Source organism: Quercus lobata, chromosome 2 (genome assembly GCF_001633185.2).
Source record: "Quercus lobata isolate SW786 chromosome 2, ValleyOak3.0 Primary Assembly, whole genome shotgun sequence".
In the NCBI taxonomy this organism is placed as follows: Eukaryota; Viridiplantae; Streptophyta; class Magnoliopsida; order Fagales; family Fagaceae; genus Quercus; species Quercus lobata.
Genome location: NC_044905.1, coordinates 38,010,891 through 38,036,699, shown reverse-complemented (window position 1 = coordinate 38,036,699; position 25,809 = coordinate 38,010,891). Strand labels below are relative to the sequence as shown.

The 25,809-nt window shown below is 33.6% G+C and overlaps 1 protein-coding gene and 1 pseudogene across 1 annotated transcript; both read right to left on the bottom strand.

The window, feature by feature from the left end:
* Positions 1–2,579: 2,579 nt before the first annotated feature.
* On the bottom strand, positions 2,580–7,088 carry LOC115975299 (annotated as a pseudogene).
* Positions 7,089–12,675: 5,587 nt separating this feature from the next.
* On the bottom strand, positions 12,676–25,805 carry LOC115975519 (protein GIGANTEA-like). The gene is made up of 14 exons (XM_031096323.1): positions 25,655–25,805; positions 23,182–23,253; positions 22,948–23,002; positions 22,692–22,834; positions 22,284–22,558; positions 20,566–20,621; positions 19,149–19,389; positions 18,846–18,996; positions 17,193–17,402; positions 15,490–17,025; positions 14,645–14,713; positions 13,870–14,088; positions 13,463–13,555; positions 12,676–13,247 (listed from the first exon to the last, which is right to left on the bottom strand). Exons 1-14 carry the CDS (start codon positions 25,739–25,741, stop codon positions 12,948–12,950), a joined length of 3,507 nt encoding a protein of 1,168 aa, XP_030952183.1. The 5' UTR covers positions 25,742–25,805; the 3' UTR covers positions 12,676–12,947.
* Positions 25,806–25,809: the final 4 nt, after the last annotated feature.

Here is a 25,809-nt window from a genome sequence, read left to right as displayed (position 1 = left end):
TGGGCCTATTCCCCGTTTTCTGATTTTTTTGGTATTTTTTTGCTAACTAAGCAAATATTACTCAATGAGATTGGACCACATGATGTGGAAAAAAAAAAAAAAGTCCCTAAACACATGTTAAGACATTATGGAGGTTTAAAAGTGACTATACAAACAAAGTTGATTAAAATACAATGTTGTTATCACCTTAATATACTTATTATTGTAAAAAACCTACAAGCTCTCTAAAATTGATTGGTGATGAATGAATGAGAGCTGAGTTGTTACAGAATAATTACAGAGACTGAGTTTATATACAATCCTATAGAGAGAAGAAAATACCTAAAATAGAAAATTAGTTTTGGAGGGAAAAGATTTCCAGCTAATCACTGATCAACACGTGGAGCCTCTGACAAACGGCTATAGCTGATGGCACGTGAGATAGAAGCATGTCTTCACTTAAGCAATGCATCGTCGTTTTTATGGGGCCCGAATCATGAATATAACAAAACGGTGCCGTATCAATCCAATTTAGGAATTCTTCATGTAAATCAAACACTGCCGTTTCATGCTTGACTTTCTCTTCATTTTCAACACTTATAATCCATATATAATTTTTCCCCCTTGATTATGCATTCTTTGTTTGATTTTATCCTTTTTTTTTTTAATGTTAAAATACTATAGGAATAATGTAGATACTGTAAAATAGTTTAGTAATGAAAGGCACTGAAATTTTTTTTAACAGCCTTATTCTGCTTAGAAATGTAAGTAGTAGCACTGAAAAATTATTTTAATTTTTTTGTGTGTAGTAAGCGTGTATGTAGCAAGTCAGCATCATCAAGGGTAAAGCTGAAATAAAACCTTTGTATGATCTTCCTCCAAATGTTGTGTTAGCAACATACTCGATTGAATTGAGTAATGCTATGGACACATAAAGATGCATAACTTTGTGCCATAACTTGCCACGTAGTGAGTTGTGATTGGTGAATGTGTGATGGTAGGCCATGTGGAGACAGACTTTCACCACTCACAACTCGCCACATGGCAAGTTCTGACACAAAGTTGTGTATTTTATGTGTCTCTAGCATTACTCGATTGAACTTCTCAATTTTCGTAGTGTATGTAAGAAGTAGCGGTCTACTTCTTCCATAGCATTAGGTCAGGTTGAATTATATGCTTAAATTCTAATAAGGAGCAATTGCATTGCATCAAACCGAGGACCCTTCCTCCTTCCCCCCTAAGAAGTGTTATATGTAGTACAGTTATAATTCAATCATAGTCGATTTCTTGTTGGAGTTAATTTATTAGCATTTTATACCACAAATCACTACTTAGTTAACTGAGGCAATATCGAACCTGTTCGATCCCTATCACCAATATCATAATACTGGTTTTTAAAGTTCTATACTTTACAGAGGTTTACTTGTACAAAATAGAAGCACATCTACCTCCAACTCCCAAAACTATGTTCACGTCAATGCAATGAACTGAATCAATGCTTTCAACTATTAGTTTATTAGCATAAAACATTTTTTTACAATTTTGGGGTAGTTTTTGTAAATCGCAGAAAATAATTTCCTTTGATTAACATTTTCAGTTGCACCAAGCACTAAAATTATTTTCCAAAAAATGTTTTATGCTAAAACAAACAGGTTTTAGGAGCGTAATTCAAGAATATTACGAAAATCTCTTCATACTGTACATTCTAAATTAATAGAGCAATTATAATGGTGCTAACAGATACCATCAAACTAGGGAATAAAAAAATATTGATACATATGAAAAACCCATAGGGGTTTACCTAATTGTCCAAAGATCTCATGAGATCTATGAGGTCTTGGGCTCAAACCTCCTAGCCAATATCTTGGAATCATCCCAAGAGATTTTTTTCTATAAAAAAGAAAATCCCAACACAGAGTGTAAGCCTTCCCTCCACATGGCAAATTTGAGTTAAGAGATAGACCTACAACAATTTTTATTCATTGCAAGAATGATACAAGTGAAGTATTTGTACTTTAAAGATTTCATTATTACACTCTTGAAGCATGTTCACATTCAAAGTATTTAGACAACTAGTTTACCCGAAGTACCAACCAACTTGTTGCTAAAGTTACACCCTTCGTTAGGATTGAATAGTTGTGTATAGCTATTATAGTAAGGCTACCTTGCCCTTGGCCAATGGCCAACCTACTGTCACTGGTAGACCTAAAACATAAACGAACAATATTAACAATCTTTTCTACTTATTATTGGTTAAACGAGATTTTAAATAACATGATACTATATGTATGTGTATATATATATATATATATATATATATATATATGTTCAGATTTAGGAAAATACATAATTTTTATTTTAAAATGAATCCTCTTCATTCTTATAGTGAAGAGGATCCTAATTGGGGGAACAAGGAACATGATAGGGAATTCATTGCTTTATATTCCACCATCTGACTATTGAAATGCGAAACATATATTACACAATGGTATGATGCAATAATCAAAGAGAAATCACCATACACAAACATCAGTACAAAATACAATCACATGGAACTTCAAGCAGAATACACATGATCTATGATTTTCTTGCCAGACAGATCAAGCATCATACTCGCACCATTCCTGTAGAGTTGGGGTCACAACTCCAACATTTTTCATGTAAAAAATGTTGGCTGGTTCATAAGAGGTAGTCCATGTCAGTCGGGTATCATATTAGCAAGCTAAAATCCTTGACGGCAAGTAAATTTAAATGAGAGGTGAAAGTGCAAGAAATTTTATACGTTAATAATAAGTAACAACAGTATATCACATACCTGCATCTGCCTGCTAGACAAATACGACAGTCATCAACCAAGCAATAACATCCGTACCACATGTATTTAAAAATGCAAAATGTCAAAAATTTGCAAGAACAGATCACCCACTACCATCATGCTAGATATGGTCCTAAATAAATGTCTATGACAACATAAACCAAGACAACTGCATATAGAATAATGGCCAGGAAATATCATGTTGGAGCAATTTTATAGTGCTAAAACTGCCTCATAGGGTTTGTCCTTTTGAGAATGTTAGCATTTGAAATCTTTTTTGTCTTGTTTCTAGTATAGGTTGATTATCTTAGGCCTTAGCTAATAAAGATCCCAATTTCAACATACATTTCTAAGTTCTAACTCTGTATTGCACATGATTCAGTTCTAAAACCTCTCTTTTTTGATAATCAGTTGTAAAATCTCTCTAGTCTGTCATTTTGGTGTTCCCTTCATTTCAACTTGCCTGATTCTACAACAGCATGATTTTTATCCAAATTTATTGAAACCTTCAAATTCAACTATTACAATTTTCTCCTACCACAGCCCTCCACCAACCTTCTTCCTTTCTTGTTTTCTCTCTATCAAAGGGTTGACGTGAAAGATTGTAGTTTTCAATTAGCAATCACTTGAAATTTTGCTCTTAAAATAGGAAATTAAAACATATAAGACGGTCTAGTTTTGCTTTTCTTCTGCAACAGACATTTGTGTATACCTTGATCACTTCTATTTACCATAGGGATTAGCCTTCACTACCTGGCTTCAGTTGCCGTTTTACAGCTTCCTGCTTGCCTTTCTCTTTGACAGAGAAGTCATGCTCTCTCAAAGCCTCACAGGTGGAAGTTAGGTGATTTTAGCTGCTTTGAGTTTCAATCCTGACCTTCACATCTGTAATCACTAATTTCAAACCCTTAGATCTACAAGGCCCTTCTACATTTTGTGCAGCTAAATACATTATAAAGCTCTCCTTGTTACATATCAATACCTCATGTCATGTGTATACAGCGTTGGATAGATTTGTACATCATGCTCCAAGTTGAAATATGAAATAGCACATTATTTAAATGCAAAGCTTGCTGCACGTTAATGTATCATGCTAAGAAAATTTCTAGAAATTGCATAAATGACATACCCTACTATCAATTTTTCAAAGCTTTCATAAAACGTGTTGATATTTTGCCCATCATTTCTCTGAATTTTTATTAGATCATAGAAGCTCAATATATCATTTATACTCCAGTTAAATCGAGTATCAATGTTCAACTTTCTTCAACAACAAAAAAGGACAACTTTCTTCACACGAACATAATACAAAAAAGTGAATCTTTACGTCAAGAAGGGTTTGTTTTGTCCCAAGGAGACATGCTTGAATGGAAATCCTCGTAGAGTCGTAGTGGTCTTCTTTTGTCTGACTTGGAGCATAACCAAACCCAAGTAGCCAGATCTTACTGTTTTTTTTTTTTTTTTTTCCAAAACTCTACCTATTGTGGCATAAACATATTCTGATACTACTCAGGAACCATACTAAAAAATAAAAACCAAACAACAATATAAAGGGAGCAGTCCTAATACTGCTATCTACTCAGGAACCATACTAAAAAATAAAAACCAAACAACAATATAAAGGGAGCAGTCCTAATACTGCTATGTTTTGTCCCTTCGAAGCTTCAGCAAATGAGAGCTTTTGGGGGAATCCTATTAGCCATAGTCCAATTCTCAATAAACTCATTCTTCGAAAAAAAAAAAAATGTTAAAGTTGTTCTCATAAGCAAGATTTCTATATCAAAAAAGAGAAAGAACGATTTTATAAGATCATTTGAAGAAGATGATATAAAAACTTAAATAATAATAATAATAATCAATATGTCTACGTTACAATGTTTTGTTAATTACCTATTGCAGTCAAGATCATCTGCTAAGATAGGAAACCAAAATACAAGTTTCTGCAAATGCAGTATGAATTGAATGAAATAACACATTATAATAGTTGTTTACTTACCAGCATGTATGTCAGGTGTGGGCGTGTAGCAGCAGCCGTGGCATCAAAAATAACAGAAACAGATTGTTAATCCAATGCTAAAGCGTCAAAGGCAGTCTGCCTGATGCAATTTGGAGTTTGAACACCAAGAAGCAGAGGTTCAAACTAGAAGCTGTAAATACAAACTTAACATGCATGCAGCACTATCTATAAAAAGTTTAAATCTCCAGATTCTAAGGTTCACAAACCAGCGATATATAATCAGATTATTAATCCCAGCACCCTGAAGTAAAGAATGAAGGTGTGTAGCAAAGAAAGCACTAAAGCGCGTCTTCACCAATTTATATAGTCTCCTTCTTTGACCAACAGACCATCAAGATCAACCAGTTCCGCACCCACACTTCCCTTAACAGCCGGACCCACTTTCCCAGCAGCATACCAGTCAGTGTCGGCAGAAGAGTTCAACATCTCTTCCTTCCTAGTGCATCATGCTCACGAACAAGCTAAAACCCTTTTTTTTTTTTTTTTTAATATGATCATCACCATCAATGCCATCGAATTTATTAAGAAAAACAAAAAGAAACATTCACAATCAATAAATTAAAATGCCTAATTTAACCACTCTACCATAAGGTTACTAGTGTATCATTCAATAATACTAATAAATTGAATTTTATTATTATTATTCGAAGAAACCATAATCCCCTATTATTATTGTAACAACAATTTCTATATTGTCGTACTCATCAAATATTTAAAATTGGAATTCTTCCACGTTGATGAAAAGATGAAGGAGAGTAACTTGAGATAGTTCAATCATATCCAAAAGATTAAAAAAATTGATTCAAGTATAATTAATTCAAGTTGAAGGAACGAAAAATGTAGAAAAAGATAATTAAAAAAAAAAAAAATTAGTAGAAGTAATAAAAAATGATGTCTTTTTTTTTTTTTTTTTTTTTTTTTGAGAATTAAAAGGTAAAAAATACATGTAGAGGACCCTAACTAATTTGTTGAAAATCGCCAACCCCAAAATTTGAGATTAAAACTTGTTGTTGTTGCTTCTTTGGTATTTGTTTGTTTCGCACCAAGTAAAGTGTTTTTTAAATATTGTGAGGCCTCTTATGAAGTTCAAAGTGGCTAGAGGTGATTCTATTTTTCTTTGGTTTGATAATTGGCATATAGATGGGCCTCTGTATCAGAAGCATGAGCATTAGAGCATAGAATGGTTAATGACACTGGCAGGAATTTAAACGCTAAGTTGTTCGACTCCAGCATGATTCAAAATGGGCAACTCCTCGAGCAAAGTCAGAGCAGCTTGTTCAAATTCAAAGTAGCTTATTTGAAATCCAAATTTATGATAGAGGACAATCATGCCAGTAAGTAGGAGTGCCTACTAGGCTACTACTACTAATGGAAATTGGAAAGTTTTATTGCTAATAGGATGAATTGTGCTGTTGTTGATTGGTGGAATGGTATTTGGTTCTCTAGTCACATTCCAAAGCATTCCTTTATCTCACGATTAGCCATCGACAGATTGATCACAAGGTATAGAATGGCTAAATGGGGTTATAAGGGTGAAATGTTTTGTATTTTTTGTAGAAGTAGGATGGAATCGAATATATTCTTTCATTACTCTATTACCAAAAAAAAATGAAGAATTCTATACAATTAGTTTTGTGCTCTAATTCTTATCCATTCTTTAAGTTCCAAAAGGTGAAAAAATCCAACTCAGCTTAACCCAAAAATCTAGTTCTTCTAGGCTTTTTAGTTCGTAGAAGGTATAGAATTTCTCGGCTCAGAAGCAATGATTGAACTTAAATTTTTAACATGCTCTATAGCCATTTCCCTACATTTTCTTAGCACGCAAACAGAGCTATCCATCTTCCTTATGCCTCAAATCAATCATATATCTGTTAACAGTAAAATTTGAAAGAAAAAAAAAAAATCATGGAAACAAACAAATTAAAGCCCGTTAACTCATAAAGCAAATAATGCGAACAATGTTTATCAAACAAATAAATAAAGCGAACAATAACAGAGAAAAGTGAATAGAACGAAAAAGTGTACAAACCCAAATAACAAGATTGCCACGCTGCCTAGCGACCTCAACGGCCTCGATTACATTAGGGACTATGGCTCTTCATCCATTCAGTGGCACCTGACCGTCCTCATCTATAAAATCTTTCTACCAAAAATTGAAAAAATAAAAAAGCAACTTCAGATTTTTTTTTTTTTTTTTTTTTTGGGTGAGAGAGAGAGTGTGTGTGAGAGGACCTGCATGTCCATAACAAGTAGAGCTGTGTGTTTCCAATTTTCCATTTATCTTTCATGTTCCAAAATCCAAAAAAAAAAAAAGGGCTTTAATAAATCTTTCTTTCCAAACCAAAACAAAATTTTCAATGAGAAATGGAAGATAGGCCTCGCTTTGCTTTTATTGCTTGATAAAATTTTGTACATATATATATATATTTTTTTTTTTTTAATTTGCACTTTTTTCAACTACCCCTCATACAAAAATGTAGGGATGTGCATGGATCGGGTTGAGGGGATTTTTTGACCCAACCCACCATGGTGGGTCAAAAAAATTCAACCCAACCCAACCCAATCCAACCCAACCCACATGGGTCGGGTTGGGTCGAGTTGAACCCATGGGTTTGACAAATTATTATTATTATTATTATTAAATTGAGTAAAAAAAAATATTAATATTAATATATTAAAAAAACTTAAAGATTAATATCAATGTAACTCCATAAAGGCTCAACATTAATGACTAAACAATAATAGTAATTTGTTAGGATTTGTGTGAACTAATTGACTTTTATATAGGATAGGAAGAATTGGTCATTTAAAAAAATTTATTAATTATATAATATATTTTATATATATATTAAATTAGTATTAGTAGGAGGAATTGAGAAAATGTTGCTCTATAGCTGTTTTTTTTTTAAAATTATTAAATATATAATATATATTTAAATATATATATAAGTGCCCTACAATTGATTTTTCTTTTAAAAATTTATTAAATATAAAATATATTTTAAATATATATTAAATATGGTAGGTCGGGTTGGGTTTGGTGGGTTTGTAATTTTATGACCCAAACCCAACCCGACCCGCTATAAATTTTTTTTTATAACTCAACCCAACCCACCAAGCCTAAAAAACCGACCCAATCCGGTGGGTCGGGTTGGGTTGGATCGGGTTTGACGGGTCGGTGGGTTTTCTGCACACCCCTACAAAAATGTAAGGATGACTTGTTACTAGTATAGTAGTATTACCTACCTGGATAAGATAGGCGAATCTTTCCCACACTCGATTCATGCATATATATATATATATATATATATATATATATCATGTATGTATCAAATACGTGATACAAACAAATAGAAACGCAAACACTGACGACCTGACGTCAATAATCAAACCACTAATTATAAACAAATTACACACCCATGGCTACGGCTATGGAGGTAATAAAATGAGACTCACTATTTTGATCGGTGTTGGAATCTAGAGAATAACGTTTTCAGGATCAGCGATCGTCTAAATTTTATCGTACGTAACCGCAACCTAAGGATTTTGGAAACATCTTAGATTCTAATACTATATATATATATATATATAACAAGAAGAAGGTAACAGGGGTGGCCCAACATAATATGGGGGGCCTAAAGCAAAAAATTTATGCAGGGCCTTTAATATGTAAATATTAATTAAACAAAATTATTTAATACTAATCAAATTAAGGTTAATTTGATACATTAAGTACATAAATAATACCAACTAGACTAATGTTAATTTCATATAGATAATTGAATATCATAGTTGAATTATAAATATTAATAAAAAGAAATAAAAATATATTGCGATTGAAAAAGATACTTTATTTTGGATATAATATGTATAGTTAAATAAAGTTGTAATCTAATTTTTAATTTTATATTTTGATTTTAAGAGAGAGAGATAGATATTATTTGGTGTGTGGCTTTTTAGAATATTAGTTTACAAAAATCAAAGTCTCAAACTATCAAAGGAGATTAATCTATAATTGATGATTTAACACATTTGCAACATCTTTTTGAAATATTTTAAGGTTTCAATTGAGTTAAAGGTTCTATTGGTCTCGTAAGAAATGAAAAAGAAAAATGCACTAATTAAAAGCACTATAAAATGTTCAAAATATAATGTAACATTGTTTCTCATTGGTGAACTTCATCAATTTAACTAATGAATGTTTATATCATTTTTTTGTAATTAATAACATGACAATTTGTAAGCCAATAGTAAAATTTATAGTATCCTTAACATCACTAATAAAAAAAATATACAACCTTTAGAAAATATATATATATATATATATATAGTTTTATAAAAATTTGAACTTTTAACTATGGAAAGTGGGGCATTTTCTCCTAAGAAAATTTTTATTTTTTGGTGGGCCTTAGGCCTAGGCCTTGAGCCGGCCCTGGAAGGTAAGGACATGCAGTGAAGAAGCCGCTGTGTGCGTGGGATTTAAGTCTTACGAATTTTGCAAAGGAATCTGAACTCGTTGCTGCATTTGACAGCACAGGACAGTTGATTTCGAGACATTGTCTTTGAAGGTGATTCAAAGTGCATGGTTAGTTTATTATGGAGGCGCTACATTCGCGTGAAAAGAATAGCATTGATTACAAACAAACTTAAAAAACTCATCTACTTACACAAACAACCCTCACAAATATGAACAAAGCATCTCACAAACACACAAACTTACAACCACAAAAATCCATAACCCTATTACCACCCCCCCCCCCCCCCCCCCAAAAAAAAAACAAAAATAAATAAACACTCAAACTACTCTTTGAAGAAACTCATTCCATGTAATTCTAAAAGTCTTTTCCTCTCCCTACAGCCAGAAAGCCAGAATTTCAATTGAGGAGCCAAAGTATGAACCAAAAAAAAAGAAAAAAGTATTGGCTTCTAAATAATTTGAATATCTCTTTCTTTTGAAAATGTCAAATATTGTAATTGAATTTTCTCCTAAACTACAAATCAAATAAAAATTTATTTTATTATCTTGTTATATATCCAAAGTAAAATAAAACATGTAAAGAAAAATAGACAAACTAAAATATTAAGCAAAGAAGTAAAAAATAATGATTGCAACCACCAACAATCCCTAAGTATAAATTTATTAGTTTTCATGATTTAACATTAACTAATTGTGTTTATCTGGCATGACTGTGCATGGATTGGATTGCTTGAGTTGATGGAAAAATTTTCGACCAACTACCAAGGTTGGAAAAATTCCAAACCATCATCAACTCACCAACCTCCAAAAATGGTGGGTAAGTTGAAAATTTGGGTAGGTTGAGGGAAAAATTTTTATTCAAGCCTGCTAGCTATTGACTCACCAGCTTCCAAAAATGGTGGGTAAGTTAAAATTTTGGGTAGGTTGAGAGAAAATTTTTCATCTGAGCCCACTAGTTGCCGACTCATCAACCTCCAAAAATGGAGAGCCAGTTGAAAATTTGGGTGGTTTCAATTTTGCAAATTGGGTGGGTTAGCTTTAGTTATGGGTAGTATACTAAGCTTTAAAATTTATTTTACCACTTATGAATAAATTTGAGTTGTATTTCCAATAAATTCTATAAATCATTGAAGAAAATCATAATGTGACTCACTTTCCCATTTATCAAAGTTCAAATGTCTTAAGTTATACCCATAAAAGAAAAATGTCTTAAGTTATAACTTAAGAGTACTTTCTAAATTTTTCTTTGGGTTAAAAAAGAGAAAAAAAAAAATGGTATGAGTACTATATCCATGTCACTATATTTACTATATCCATGTCACTATGTATGCTTAAAAATATGTTGGGAAAATATCATTCATTTTTCATATATATTAACGTGTGTAAATCATGGAGTTAACCAAAAATAATAATAATAATAAAAATCTTAAATTTGATATAAGATAGTCTAAAAATAGATGAATATATCTAGGCAAGTTGGGTTGGATCTTTGTGATTTTAAAAACTCAACTCGCCATCTAACCCGACCCACCGCTTTAATAGTTAAACATGCCCAACTCGCTTGAAAATCACTATCATATCCATACAGGTGTTAAGGGAATCACAAAAATGTGTCTTTTAGTGTGTTAAATTAGGTCACTAATTAATCTTACTTCCCTCCAAATTTTGTTGTATGCGTGATTTACTATATTCAATATTTGGTTTTGTTTCAATTTTCTGCCACTATTTTTTTCCTCAGCTTCTATCACTAATGTTTCTTTGTACTTTTTCTGTCTTTTTATTATTATTTTTTTTTAGTTAAGAATTCATCTTACAGAATAAGAGAATATGATGTTGGAAGAAGCAATTCACTTTTTTTTAAATAAATTTATATATATGTGTCATTCTTTTAAATAATTGGCAATTGTGGAAAAAAAAAAACCAAAAAAAAAAAAAAAAAAAAAAAAAAAAAACAAAAACAGATTATCTAATCATAGACTTTTGGGGATTTTTGTTAGTCTTTGAAATTTTATAACTGAGATGTCAATAATTTATTGCTTTAAAACTCACTTAGCTCAACAGTGGTATAGTAAGAGTAGAAAAATATATAACCTCTGAGCTTTGAACGTGCGTAGGTCTTATGAATAGAAAATTTTGACAACTAAAAATACAAAAAATCTGAACATGCGTGTAGTGATTATTAAACCCTTCCCAGGGCAAAAATTGGTTTACTTACACCATTTGTTTTCCCACTTCCGCCCTCAGTTCAAATTGGTCTTAATTGTCTAGTTCTTGCCTTCTTGGTGTCTTCTTGGTGCAAACACAAGGTACAAGCTCCCAATTATACACATGTATGAGAGAAAGAGTAAAAAGAAGACAACCCAACCTTATAAATGAAGCCGATTAGTTATTGGGTTTGAGATAAAGCACGTCCGAGCATTTAATAATTAAGGTTTCTTTATGCATTTTATTGTTAGTTATTTAAACACTTTTTCTGATTATTATAAGACAGCTTTTTGAGTATTATTAAAAACATGCGTTTCTTTTATATTGGTGACGACTTCAATTTTGCTTGGTGCTGACCCCAAGCAACCTTTAGATGCTGACTCCGAAGGGTCTATTAGTTATTGGATTTGAGATAAAGCACGCCCGAACATTTAATAATTAAGGTTTCTTTATGCATTTTATTATTAGTTATTTAAACACTTTTTCTGATTATTATAAGACAGCTTTTTAAGTATTATTAAAAACATGCGTTTCTTTTACATTGGTGCCAACTCCAATTTTGCTTAGTGCTGACCCCAAGCAACTCTTAGATGCTGACTCCTAAGGTTTATTCTTTATTCTATTGTTATTTAATTGCTCCATTAAAATAGTATGATTGTCTTACGTCAGTTCTTTTGGGTGATATTTTTTTCTCAGGAAATTTGTTGGATTTGCTTAGATAATTGTCTGTTTTGAGCAGATTTTATGATTTCTTGGGTTTTGTTTGATCTTTGAAATTTGATTTGAGCTAATGTTTTCTATGATTTCCTGGTTGTTGTTGTTGTTTTTTTTTTTTTTTTTTTTTTAAATACTAGAAAACACCTTAAAATATTTCCCAAAGAATTTTTTAAAATGCAACTAAACACCTGAAAATATTTTAGATCAAAACAACACAATTTTAGATCAAAACAACACAGCCTTACTATTTGACACGCTAGCCGCTTTAGACCTGTGTCCACACCGGGACCAAGATTACAAGAGCAGTGAGATGGAAAAAATAAAAATAAAAAAATCTACCCGTCTATTCTTATCTCGCTCACTTTTTCACTCTGCCAGGAAATCCAAATTTACATCTTCAAATCCAATCATAAAGGTCACTTGGGCCTACTTAACATTAAGAAAGAAAGAAGAAAAAAAAAGTAATTATATGGAATAAATATTAGACAAGAAATAAAGACTAATTGTGGCCCTATCTACTCAATGTACGCAATAACACTTGCAGAAGGATTGTTATGTCTAGCCAAAGAAATCACTGTAATTGACAGTCTCAGGCTTTTATATCTACAACAGAATGCATAATTACCAACCTGCAAGCCCACGTCGTTCAAGCAAATAACTAATGTATGATTCTGTGTAAGTCTCACTAGGAAAAATATAGTCATAAACCTAAAATGGCTGGCAAAAGCTACCTGATATTATAAGGAAATACTACAGGCTAATTCCTTGGCAGCAGTACCAAGAAATTCAATAGACATTCCAGTTGCGAGTCTGCTATGAGCTTCCCATGTTAAGCACTTTTCAATGTCATCTTGCCAGTCAATTACACCTAAACTAAAATACTTATAAGGGGGACCAGACATGCCATTTATGTCCACTGGTTTAGAATTAGACTTAATTGAACCAGTGTGCAAAATATCACGAAGAACTGATATGCTCAGAGCACGAACATGAGCACTTGGATGAGAAAGGCATCGGATGGTAGCTGATAGGCGGCACTGCAGCATTGGACCAAAAATTTGACATTAGTAATGGTTTTACATTAACATAAAATGAACAGAATACTCATTCTTTTCATCTTGTTAATGAGTAATGTCAGGTGGCCAGTCAATCAGGCACTTGGACTTTCCAGTGCCGGAGTTCATAGCAAATTTACATTCAGCCAGGAATCAAACTTGATCAAGTGTGTCAAGAATTGGGTGTGTATGTTTACCTTTAAGAGGTTTGAAAGGCCATCTGCAACTGCCAATCCAGATTCTCCCCACTCCAGCACAGGTTGAACCGCTCTGGCTGTTGCTTCCAGTAACTGACAATTTATATGTTTGGATCATCAATAAAGCATTGAAGACGTATAGAAATATAATAAAAATAATAATAATTAATTAAAGGGAAAAATTACAATTTACTCTTGTTGTTTGACCCTATCACAATTTAATACACAAATTTTCAATTGTTACATTCGATCCCCTAAGATTTGGACTAAAATGAAATCATTAGAGTTCGGCCTAATGTATCTATCCATAACAATTTCATTTTAATCCAAACTTCAGGGATCATAGTGGTTGCAAACTATATGTGTCAGTCATGGAACTACAAAAACATAAAGTTATGAGATGTTACCTCTAGTTGTGGTAAAGTGCAAGCTTCTCCGTCAACGAGCATCCCATCTGTGGCGCGCAGAAGCAGATCTGAAGCACTAGCCAAAATCATTAATGATTCTGGCCTATCGTGATTTCTCATTAGCTCCACAATCAGTTTTACAATTCGTTGGTTGATTCTCCACATCTTCTGACCTTGATCATCATCTTTGGCAATCCAAGGTTGTAATTCCCTATCCGCCTGACATGCAAACAAGGCCATGAAAGTGATGAAACAAATAAAATAATTGGAATTACAATATAACAGTAAATAAGGATGGTGACTGGAACACCAGCTAGGCAACACCTCTATTAGAGGTATGTGGTTAAATGGTTAAATTTACCATATCACAATAGCTCAAGCTTTTAGGTTGATCGGTAATTTAACATGGTATCAGAACAAGAGATCCTAAGTTTGATCTGTGATTTTACTCTACCTCCCATTTAAAATGTTAAAAATCTCACGTGTTGGGCCACACTTATTAAGGAGGAGTTTACCAATTGTTCCAAAAGCTTAAGCTGTTAGGAAATTGTGAATTTAATTCATTACAACAATGAATTAAATTTCACAGAATATTTTTTTGTTCTTTTCCTAGAAATTAGGTTTTCATCCTATCACAAAGGTTGTTCTGAATTTTTAAAGCCATATTTAAAAGTTGTTTCAAGACAATTGCCAAAAGAAAGCTAATATATATATATATATATATATATATATATATATATCTAGGTGACAATACAAGTTGAAAAAAAGTTTGGACCTGAAGAACAACTGCTGTAGCTGCTTTTGTAGGTGATGCTGATACGACATTGCATAGCGCATCTAGAACCTAAATACATCCAAATATGGTCAGTGAAATACATTTCAGCTTGAACGTAGACACAATTATTGAAATGAAATAATAGCAGAAATATATTAAATGAATGAACCATCCCAGAACCAGAAGTGAGATACATTTCAAATTCAACATAGAAACAATTATTGAAATTGAAATACATCCAAATATGGTCAGTGAATTACATTTCACATTGAACAGACACAATTGTTCAAATAAAATATAGCAGAGATATATTAAATGAATTAACTGTCTCCAAACCAGAAGTGCCTATTGTTAATACTTAATGGTAAATTGGTAATAAACTCCTACTCCAACATAGAATGTGGGAACCAAATCACAAGATCAAGGCAGAATCAGATATCTTGTTCACATTTGAAATTTCATGTCACTAATACAATCTACAAGCATAGACTGAAAGGTACACACAAAATTCATAGTAAATAAAATAGCACAAGGAGACAACAGCAAATACATGTTTTGTGATTTCTTGCATTTCCCCAAAAAAAAAATACACACACACACAATATAACCATACCATGAACAGATCCTTTTAACGTCAGACATATAAGTGATATTCCTTTTACATGACAACAATTCAGTTCTAGGAACATAACAAGGTACATTCATATTTCTATTATATCCTTAAAATATTGTCAGAATATAAATCCAATATAGGGAACATCATAGTCAGAAAATTATATTGCTTATGTTCAGGAGTTTATATATTGAAAGACTTAAAGAAAGGCTGCAACAGAAATGATTCATACCTGCCTCCATCCTTGTTGGGCAGAAGTGCTTTCTTCACTAGGTTGAGTTTCAGGAGCTGCAATCAACTTGTGCCACAGCAATGAAACAACAGAGAAACATAATTCTTGTTTCTCTGGCAGCACTGATCTTAGAAGAACTTGAGCACTGCAATTAAATCCTATTTGCCTATCCATTGTGAGGAAGTTGGCTAAATCTGAAGCATCTAATGGTAAATTTGCAATACCTTTACCCAAGGTATTTCCTGAGCCTTCATTTGGATGTGATGCTCTAAATTTAGTATCTGAATGGGCTGAATCCAAAGACTGTGGAGTAGATGACTGCCCAGGATCAAAGCAAACACTGTTTTCACATTGACTTCGTCTTTTGCCATCAGAATTCAGGAGGGACTTCTTCCACAATGGTGTATGTATTAAGTGTGCTTCTAGTGGCTCAGCCTTGTTAACAATGGATGCAACAGCTTTGCTATGAATATCAATGAGGTTGTATAGTGATGATGCCCTGGTGTAAATTTGATTGTCCCACTTGCAACGCATCAATACAGAGAGAGCATGCATGCAAGCCTTTGACCGTCTAAATAGTTCAGAAATATGTGCGGCAACCATTGCCGCAGCAACTATCTCGTTTGAACTATAACTCCATGAGGTGCCAATAGAAGAGGGCTTCAGTGAAAAAAGTGCTTCTAAAATTGCTAAGATTCTGTGAGTATGACGAATTGCAGAGTCAATACTATTTTGAAACTCATCACTAGATCCATTTATTTTCACAGGCTTGACAACATCTGAAACATCTTTAGAGTTTGGGTGACTACTCGCCCTTGAAATTAGAGGAAATAACTGAAGCTCACAGGCAAGAGCACAAACAGCAGCTAGAACATAGGAATCAAATGCCGCTACAGGCCCTTGCTTTTTCAACTTCCTAGTTTTCATCTCCCTTTGCCTTTCAGATATCACTTGTGAGTCCTCACTGCTTTCATTAGATGGAAAGCTTTCTTCACCTCTCGGTCTCTTGCTCCCATTCGACTGAGCTTCATGACTAACACACACAGTCAACACAACAAAAAGTAGTCGTGAAGCAAGCTCTACAGAGGCACATGATTCTAAGAAAAGTGAATGGACCATGGTACGAAGCTCTGCCACAGCAAGGTTTTTGGAGGCAGACCCTATGCCATAAAGGTATCTTGTTTTTCTGGTTTGTTCTTTAGAGGACTCGGATGGAAAAGTTCTCTGAAGAACTGCTTCAACAGTAGCAACAAAAATCTTCATGAGACATGCTTCAGATGGACTTCCACGAGGAAGGTATTCCAGGACCTTAAGGAGAGGTATGTACAGATTCCATGATAATATGGGGGGTTGCAATGGAGTTGCAACTATGATTTCAGGAAGATCAACTGCAGAGGAACTTAACGGAATCAGGCCATAGGCAGCTTCCCATATGGTACAAATTCTCCATTCAACCTCAGGGCCATGGGCACAAAGCATTGATGCAATCCCTTGTGCAGTAGCTTCAATAGTCGCTTCAGCCGCAGGCACTTCAATCTGATCAGAAGTAATTTTTGAGATGGCATTTAGGTTAGATTCATATTTACACACGCAGAAAATAAAAGGAATCATAGTCGAAAAAAACTATGTTGAAGTTCTCCTAGCATATGGAATCATAAAACTTGAGAAAGATAAAAAGACATGCCAACAATTATCACTTGTACCTGCTTTTTATAGCTTGAAATATAACCGCCCAAAGGTTCATGTTGAACTTCAACTCCCTCAACTTGCCTTAGTGGAGGAAAAAGCAATGCAGGCTGTGAGAGTATGCGGAAAAGTAAAGCTGCTGCAGCATCAGCAGCTATGCCTGCTCTCATGGACATTGCAGTCCCAATGGCACGCAAGAAATGCAGATGCATCCAGTTCCGAGGAAGCTACAACAACAAAAGAATAGCAGTTTATACCAAAAAACAAAAATGCTATATACATTTAGATTTATCTGTTTTTAATGCTATAAAGTGGCTGTTAACAAATTGAAACATCAACAATACCAATTATGGTTAACTTGAAAACAAGAGCAAATTTGTCCTTATAACATATGGTGACCCATGAGAATACTTGATGGAAGTATTTGTGTAAATCAAAATCTTCTGAGCCCTTTTGCAACAAAAATATTGTATTCTAGAATAAGGATAGTAGTCTAGGTAGGAGAGGAATGCATGAAAAGCAATAAGAGCAACAACCTATTAGAGCTCTAATACAATGTTGAACTACTAATTAAGGATTAAAGCATTTATTATCCTAATAAATTAAAGGCCCAAGTATGTGTGTGTGTGTGTATTTCAGGGGAAATAAATGAACAAAGGTGTTCAGTTACATTCCAGGGGAACCTATATGGAAAGAAGTGTGAAGAGTGAACCAGATAACTTGAGCTTTGCACTGAGGTTTAAAGCAGGAGGTAGAATAAAAAGATGCAAACCTGACTGATATCCCACAGATCTTTGGAGTAGATCAAGGGAATCAGTCCCACTAGTGGCAAAAATTACGACAGTTTATTGCATATCAGCAGGGACTAGCCACTTCGACTCTTTATTGCATTTTTGCATGGTGAGTTGAAGGAGAGATTTATGAGAAATATTTATTCAATTATCAATATTATAAGAAATAAAATAATGAAAAAATACTTAATTTTAAGAGGTTTCTGGGAGCCATGAAGCATGGGCCTAAAGGATTTGGGACCAGGGTAATGAAATGAAAAAGTTGAAGACTATATACATGTGTGTGTGTGTGTGTATAGAGAGAGAGAATAAAATGTACAACACCAAATGATGATTTCAGTTGTAGAGATTCTCCAGCTGATACTATTAAAGGTCAGAGACTATAAAACATAACATCACTTAAGTTTTCAATGTTGTTAGGATGTTCAATAATTCTCCAAAATCTTCCCACCCAAAGGATGTACTCAAAACATATTTGGAATTTAAGGGAATCTCCAAGAAACTCATCAACATTTGACTACTTATGCTGATGTAAATTTTAGAAAAGTTACCAATAAAAGATATGCAGGATTTTATATTCATTAGTGACAATTACCTCGACTGGGGAAACGGAAGGAGATTGTTATTGTATAATTCATTGCTGGTGCAAAATCCTAATCTTTGTTGATGGAAATATGAATATCAGGTTTTCCATAAAATTCAACAAGATCTCTTCTTGCAGATCAATGACACTCAACAATAAAGATTTCTACTGAAGCAGGTTATTAATGGGTAACAGATTAAAAAGAAAACTATATTGGTTTGAATGAGTTCAATTGATATTGATCAAAAGCATAGTGTCACAGCATACGTAGTTTTCTACCAAAATATCCAGCTTACCCTTATGCCAGATGCATAGTCTTCAGCAGCCCGAAGGAGTTCTACCAGCTGGACAGCAGCATCAAGTGCATCTGGGGCCCATGATGGTGGTGCTTCAAGAAGTCCAAGAAGAAGTCTCTGTGTGGCACTTGGTGTAGCAATGGCGTAATACCTAACAGAGGAAAGAAACAAATTCAATCAATTTATCAGCAAAAACTCAAGATATACGCTGCTAGATTCAGTTTCTTTTCTTTCCCTTGTGTTCCCTCGGCAGGAAAAGAGAGTGGTAGAGGGAGGAAAAGGATGTCAGGTTCAAATATTAACCTATGAAACAAACGTGCATATGGCTCAAGAGCTGGTAGCCCAGCAACTAGATGCTCATCCAAAGCTGTCGTTGGAGGAGGAAGCAGAAGCGCAGGGACAGCAGCCGCCGTTAAAGTAGCAGTTTCATAGCGAGCAACTTCCTCATCACAAACACTTAAAATGACACCAGCACCATTTGCAACAGCCCACCTTGGAGTTGATGGCATAAGCTGAGGATGCTTTCCAGATCCACGAGAAGAAGCTGGAAAAGATCCCAAAAATGAAATAAATTTTTTTGAATAAGTCAACTAATGTTGCCCCTTGTCTCATGCAGTATAAATCTTTCTCGATATTACATTTACGAAGATTTGAAGTGTAAATGTAGATAAGGGCCGTTATAAACTTTTACGAATTTAGTAATATATGTGAATAGAGAAGGTACAACCATATTCAGCAGTATTAAGTAAATGGAGAAACCCTCCACTCTAGGAGTCTCACCTTGTTTTCTTATTTGCTCTTTGCCCCTAGTCATTAAAACCACATGGTATCATAGTCTTGATCTTAACCCAAACCATCAATGTTCTTTCCTTTTATCCCTCCTCATCCTATTATGCCTATTTCTTCTCTCTCCATTGCTATTTGAAGAACCAAGGACCCAAACCAGTTTATCATACAGAGAGAGTCCATACAGTTTCATAAAGTTCTAGAGTTCGATATGTTTCAGTGCACATAAAAGTTTATTAATTTTTTTTTAATGTTAAATTTGTTTAGTTTGCTTGCTTCGAATTCATTTTCTTCTTTATGTTACTTTCTTCATTCAGCTAATCAGAAGAGCAGCTTGGGGATGGGTGTCGAAAGTTTTATATGAGGTGAGATAAGAATGGAGAAACCCACCTCATTGCCATCTCTATTTACAAGATAGCTTACAAGAAGAGGAAGAAACAAATACTAGGTGTTTTTTCCTTGCTATTAATACAACAGCGTAAGTTTTTCTTGCTCATAAAAATTATAATGAACGGAAAACTAAGAAAAAAGATAGTATCACCCTTGTTTTCCAAAATCCTGTCAAGTAGGAGTGAACTACATTATAAAATGCAATTTGTTCTTCAGTTCTCACAAAAAAAGGTACATATTAACCTAGACCTTCTATATTTTATTAAGTACTTCAATATGTCCTATCATTTCACATAAAAAATTAGTAATAAGTTTTTTTTTTTTTTTTGATAAGTAGAAAAAAAAAAAAAGATCAGTTTCCATAAAATGTATTTCAAATTTAATGTTGCCAGTTGAAAACTTCATCTCGTTTATGGAACTAACTAAGATTATTCAGAATTGCAACTCAGAACCATCGTTTCAAATTATGTTACTGCAAATCACGTAAAAAACAAATATGGAATGCAAAGTCACATTTTATATTCTGAAGAGAGATTTAACTAACCAGTTGTAGGTGGCTTGAGTTCTCCAGCAGCATATTTACCCATAACACCACTGCACCTGTAAATGAAAGAGAACATTTGAGAACTTAAATAAGAGCATATGAAAAGAAACAAAAAAGAAGGTTAAGTCTTCTTTTTCAACCATGTGTAAACCTTTACTACCAATTGAAACCTGTAATTAATCAAAACATTACTTTCTAGTTTATGCTTGGAATTGTTTACCATCAATAAACCAGCATGTCCTTGAAAGTTAAAACCAACAGACGGCAATTTTGGAATATTACAGAGAGCATGATAAATGGAGCAGCAACAGAAATTGCTAAACTCCTCAAGTCCACCGTGATATCATTGGCGTAAACAAAAAAAGTATATGTAAAAATAAATAAAATAATAAAAGAAAAAGAATACAGACCCAGAATTAAGTCATCAACTGTCTTATCTTTTCAGAGATTCAGTTACAGTATTCATTTTGCCCTCAAGTTAGCATAAGATATCTTGCATTGCCAACTGATCAAGAATCTCATCACAATGATAACAGCGTGATGTCTAAAGCTTGTGATTATAAAACACAAAAACAGTGGCGGCTCTAGGAATTTGTTTTAGGGTGGTCACTAAGAAACTTAAATTACACAATCTAATATAGAGACAACTTGAATATAACAACGTCACAAAAAAAAACACACACACACAAATACATGAAATATTACAATTTTTTTGTCCTAACAAAGAGAGAGAGAGAGAGAGAGAGAGAGAGAGAGAGAGAAGTGGAAATTGAAAATTAAAAATTAAAAATGCTGATATGAGAATAATAAAATGACCACAACAATTTCATAATAAATCTTATGCAACAACCTGTTATTGATGGGTAAAACATGTCAATATTGAGCCCAAATTAAAATTAGTAATAGCTTACCACATAAAATTTATTGTGAAAAAATTGTGGATGTAACATTATTCTTATTTTTGTTGAACTCAAATTCTTGTAATTCTCAAGTCAAGGTGTTTAACATTTGTATTAGGGTAGTCAAAATAGGTTAATTTAATATATAAATTTTTTTTCAAGTCAAGGTGGTCACAAAACAAATTAGTTTAATCTAATTATTTATATAATGTTTTTTGCTAAGTATAAAAAAAATAATAAATAAATAAATTGGCAAGTGAGGGAAGTCCCAGGACCACCCTCACGTACAAGTGGAGCTGCCACTGCACAAAAACGATTATGATAGAAAATGGTAAACTACCACTTATCCCAAAAGCTTAAGCTATTAGGAAAGTGTGACTTTAATCATTTAACCATTATTCTAACAGACAACACATTGCTTGGCACAAAACATTGGTAAATGAATTGCAATGTAGCCAGTTTTATGAATAAAAATGAAGGAAGTTTGCAAGACCAAAACCAGGTTGTCCAAGAGCAAAATTCATTCACTTAAGCCCTTTTCCTCACAATAAATAAAACATCCAGTCTACCAAATTAAAAACAGTTGTTCTAGAAGATAGAGATATCAATTAATGAAGGCAGTTTGGAACCCCAAATACTAGTTTATCTAAGAATAAACTTGACCCCTTTAAGCCTTGGTGTTGTTTAATTATTTTTCTAAGAATTGGATCAGGTGCCACTTTGCCTTTCCACAGTTCATGTCTTGTAATCAGCATCATAATTTTCATAACTTCATAACCAAAACAGTAGTGCTAAGCCACTTCTAAATGATGCACTCACCATCGGAAATAGTCACTTCGGATACCAAGAGGTGCAGCCAGCAATATATCTGTAATCCAGGGAGACAAAGGCCTTAAAGGTTTCCTCTCTTGCTGTAACAAAGGAATATGGTGGCTGGATTCCCCACTAGAGTCACTAGTGGTAGCATGGCAGCCACTACTGCTTCTTTCTGAATCACTATTCTGTTGTTCCATCTTGTATATTGGGCGATTGTAGTGAGTTAAAACTCGCAAAATCTCCCCACATGCCAAAGCCCACTGTTCAGAGTACTCATTCTGTAAAAAGGGGGAAAAAAAGTTTGCAAAATATAAAGGCAGAAAATTTTGTTCATCAAGCAAGGAAAATCTTCAGTACAAAATGAAAGAGATTTGAAAATAGCATGATCTATCTGCTTGTTAGTGCAAATACCTCACTGCTTGGGCAGACCAATGATATGAAAGAAGCAAATGGAGAACTGGTCCTATCATACACCAATGTACCATCAATGATACATGAAATAATTGGAAGAACAACAGCATGCCCATGCTCTGGATGATGAAGGACAAAAGTAGCTGGAAGTACATTTAAATATACAAAGCAGTCATTATACAGCATGAGAAAATATTTTCAAATGAGAACTTATAATCAATTATTATTCAAACTAACATGAGGAAAGCATTAATACCCAAAACATCATCAAAAAGGCGCTTTTCCTTTGATGGATAACGGTTACGGATCAACTGTCAAAAATAACATGTTTCAGTAAGCAAAATCTGTTATAAACATCCAACACCTCAAGCCTCCATGAAATTAGCACTTCTTTCATTCTAATAATAAATGGAATTAGTAGAGTATCTGTCTCATTCCAGCTTTCAGGATGAGAAAAATTAGTTCAAAAATAAAAACGAAAAGAACATACCTCAGCAATGTCCTCTGGAAATTGTTCTGATGTAAATTGACCAAAGTACTCAACATAAGCAGTAATTTGAGCCTGGTGGGGAAGGAAAGAAAGAAGTACGTTTCTCAAATATTGTAAGAAATGGACTCAAAAAAGGCAAAAATCTAATAACCAAAAAGAAATCAAGTAGAAAACATAAGATATAGAGAAGATCAATAAACACTCAAAAGCAAACAATCATTTTCAGAGCAGATAATCTACAAACAAGTAGTTTTTTTAACCCCTTTGTACTTTTGGAATAGGCATGCATAGAGCAAGTTCTCAATACCTTAACCTTCAAAGCAAACAAGATGGCTGTGGAAATAGAAATAAAATTTACACCACAGTAAATTGAGGAACTAACGGATGCATTAAGAATATAACACTTAGATAATGAGATAAATCTACATATTATGTCAGTTGTGTTCCTTCCAGTTTTTCTCCAAATCTTGTTCTTAAACTTTCTCCATTAGTTTATTGAAAAACGGGGCAGTGGAGAGAGAGAGGAGGGGGGGGGGGGGGGACCGCTTTGCTGAGCATAATTGGTGTTGGGTATTCCCTCTATCTCCATTTTCTTACCAAAAAAAAAATCTGAAAATGAAACACTTCACATCCAAGTATCCAACCGAGGGAAGAAATTTCTTCTCTTTTTCCATTTTTCTTCTCTCTTAGGAGATCAACTACTTCTCATACTACCAGACATACTGAAGTCAGCAGCCCTACGAGCTGGTCTTACTTCCTGTGAGGACAACTTGAGCAGTTGAGCATATCATTGCTAATTTGAAAATAATTTTTAGATTGTCAGTCATTAGGAATTTTGAAGAGGATTGCAGATCAGGATCTAAGTTTTCTGATTTAAAGCCATTCTTCTGTTGGTAGGATACTTTGGTCCTTGTTACTTCGATAAATCTGATCACTAAGAGCCATTTTAAAATTAGGGAAGCTAAGCTAACAAGGTTACCTTGTGTCCTATTTAACGATAATTAATTTGCCACTACTAAGGAAATTTTCAAAAGTGTGTTATCACAAAAGCCCTTTGCAAAGTTTATAGCAACTGCATGTGAAAAGCTCTTCATGACTCCTTTAGATTCTGTAGCGAGGATTTGATCACTTTACTTTTTCTTAAAGAGTATTTTATATGAATATTCTGTATCATCAATTTACATAACCTAGAAGGAAATCAAATTTTATCTTTCTTTCTTTTTTTTTATCGGAATGATTTATATGTTGATTGGTGATATCAAACTCAAACCAAATTTTCCAGCTTTATCAACTAAACTTAAAGCATTCAAGTTTCAGAAAAAATCCCCTTATTGTTACAATAGTGGTTATTCGTAATATTTTTCCGAAAAGGATTGATGATTCTATGAAAATCTCAGGTAGTTATAAATATTATTCTGTTTCAATGTTATAGTGATAATATTTAGAAACTTAACAAGAAGTTAGATTGGAAAATTTAAGATTACGATGATTATTAATAATAATAAATAATAAATAAAAACAAACAAAACAAATAGATAGACAGACACAGGAGAATTGAGTTTGATACTTGGCTATCTCCAGAAACCTTGGGATATTTATGGACATAATTTTTTTTTAAAGCATATCCACTCAATAATTCATAAACATAGGGGAAAACGTAAGACTAACTCTCCACCCTTGACTGGGAACTGTGAATGCTTCAGATTTTTCCAGTTTGCTCTCTACTTTTTTCCTGTGTTGGTGGATGAGTGAGTTTGGCCCCTAAGTTAGGAAAAGGGGGAGATTCAAACTGGTGACCTTCCCCCTAAGTTAGGAAGATGGGGAAAAGGCATGATCCTCATATTGTGCCCAAGTATATGAAGATCGGATACAATAATATTTGGGTTTAATTTAACCAAATTACAATTGAAGTTACTCAATTCAATTGGAATTTCGTAAGTCTAAATTGACATTGATACCATCCGTCTGTAAATTTCCTAATAGTATATAGCTAAACACAGCACTTATGCACTCTATTCAGTAGACAACTTTGTATGAACAAAGGAAAGAAGTTACAATATTATCTCCTCAGTGCCAAATGGGAAAATAATACCAAACTTCAGACTCAACAACAACAACCAAATTCTTTTTCCAACTGATAACTCATATCATAAATTCCTCAAAATTCAGTATTCACTTATTCAAAATCAACTATTTCAGCAGCTTGAACCAAGGCTCATAGACCAAACAAGAAACAAAAGCATAAAGCATGGATATTTTTTTTTGGGGGGGTCGGTTATGGATGCTCAACAGATTAGTCAAGGTCGGCCACGTGAATTCTTTTTCTCCATTCTATTCTTTATCCGAAGTCATACCCTTTGTTAACTGACATCATTTTTCACTACTACTACTGAAAAGACTAAAATCAAGCATAAAAAAGAAAAAGAAATAGAAATAGAAATCATAAGAATTAGAATCAGAAATGGGCAGGCACCTTTCGTTGTTGGGCGTCTTGCGGGGGAGGCCAGAACAATGAGGAGAACTGAAGACCATCAATCCACCTCTCAGATGAAACAGCCATTAAACAAACTTATGCTCTCTTAATACACAATCAAACTAGCTAACAATCAATAATCAAAACACTGTAAT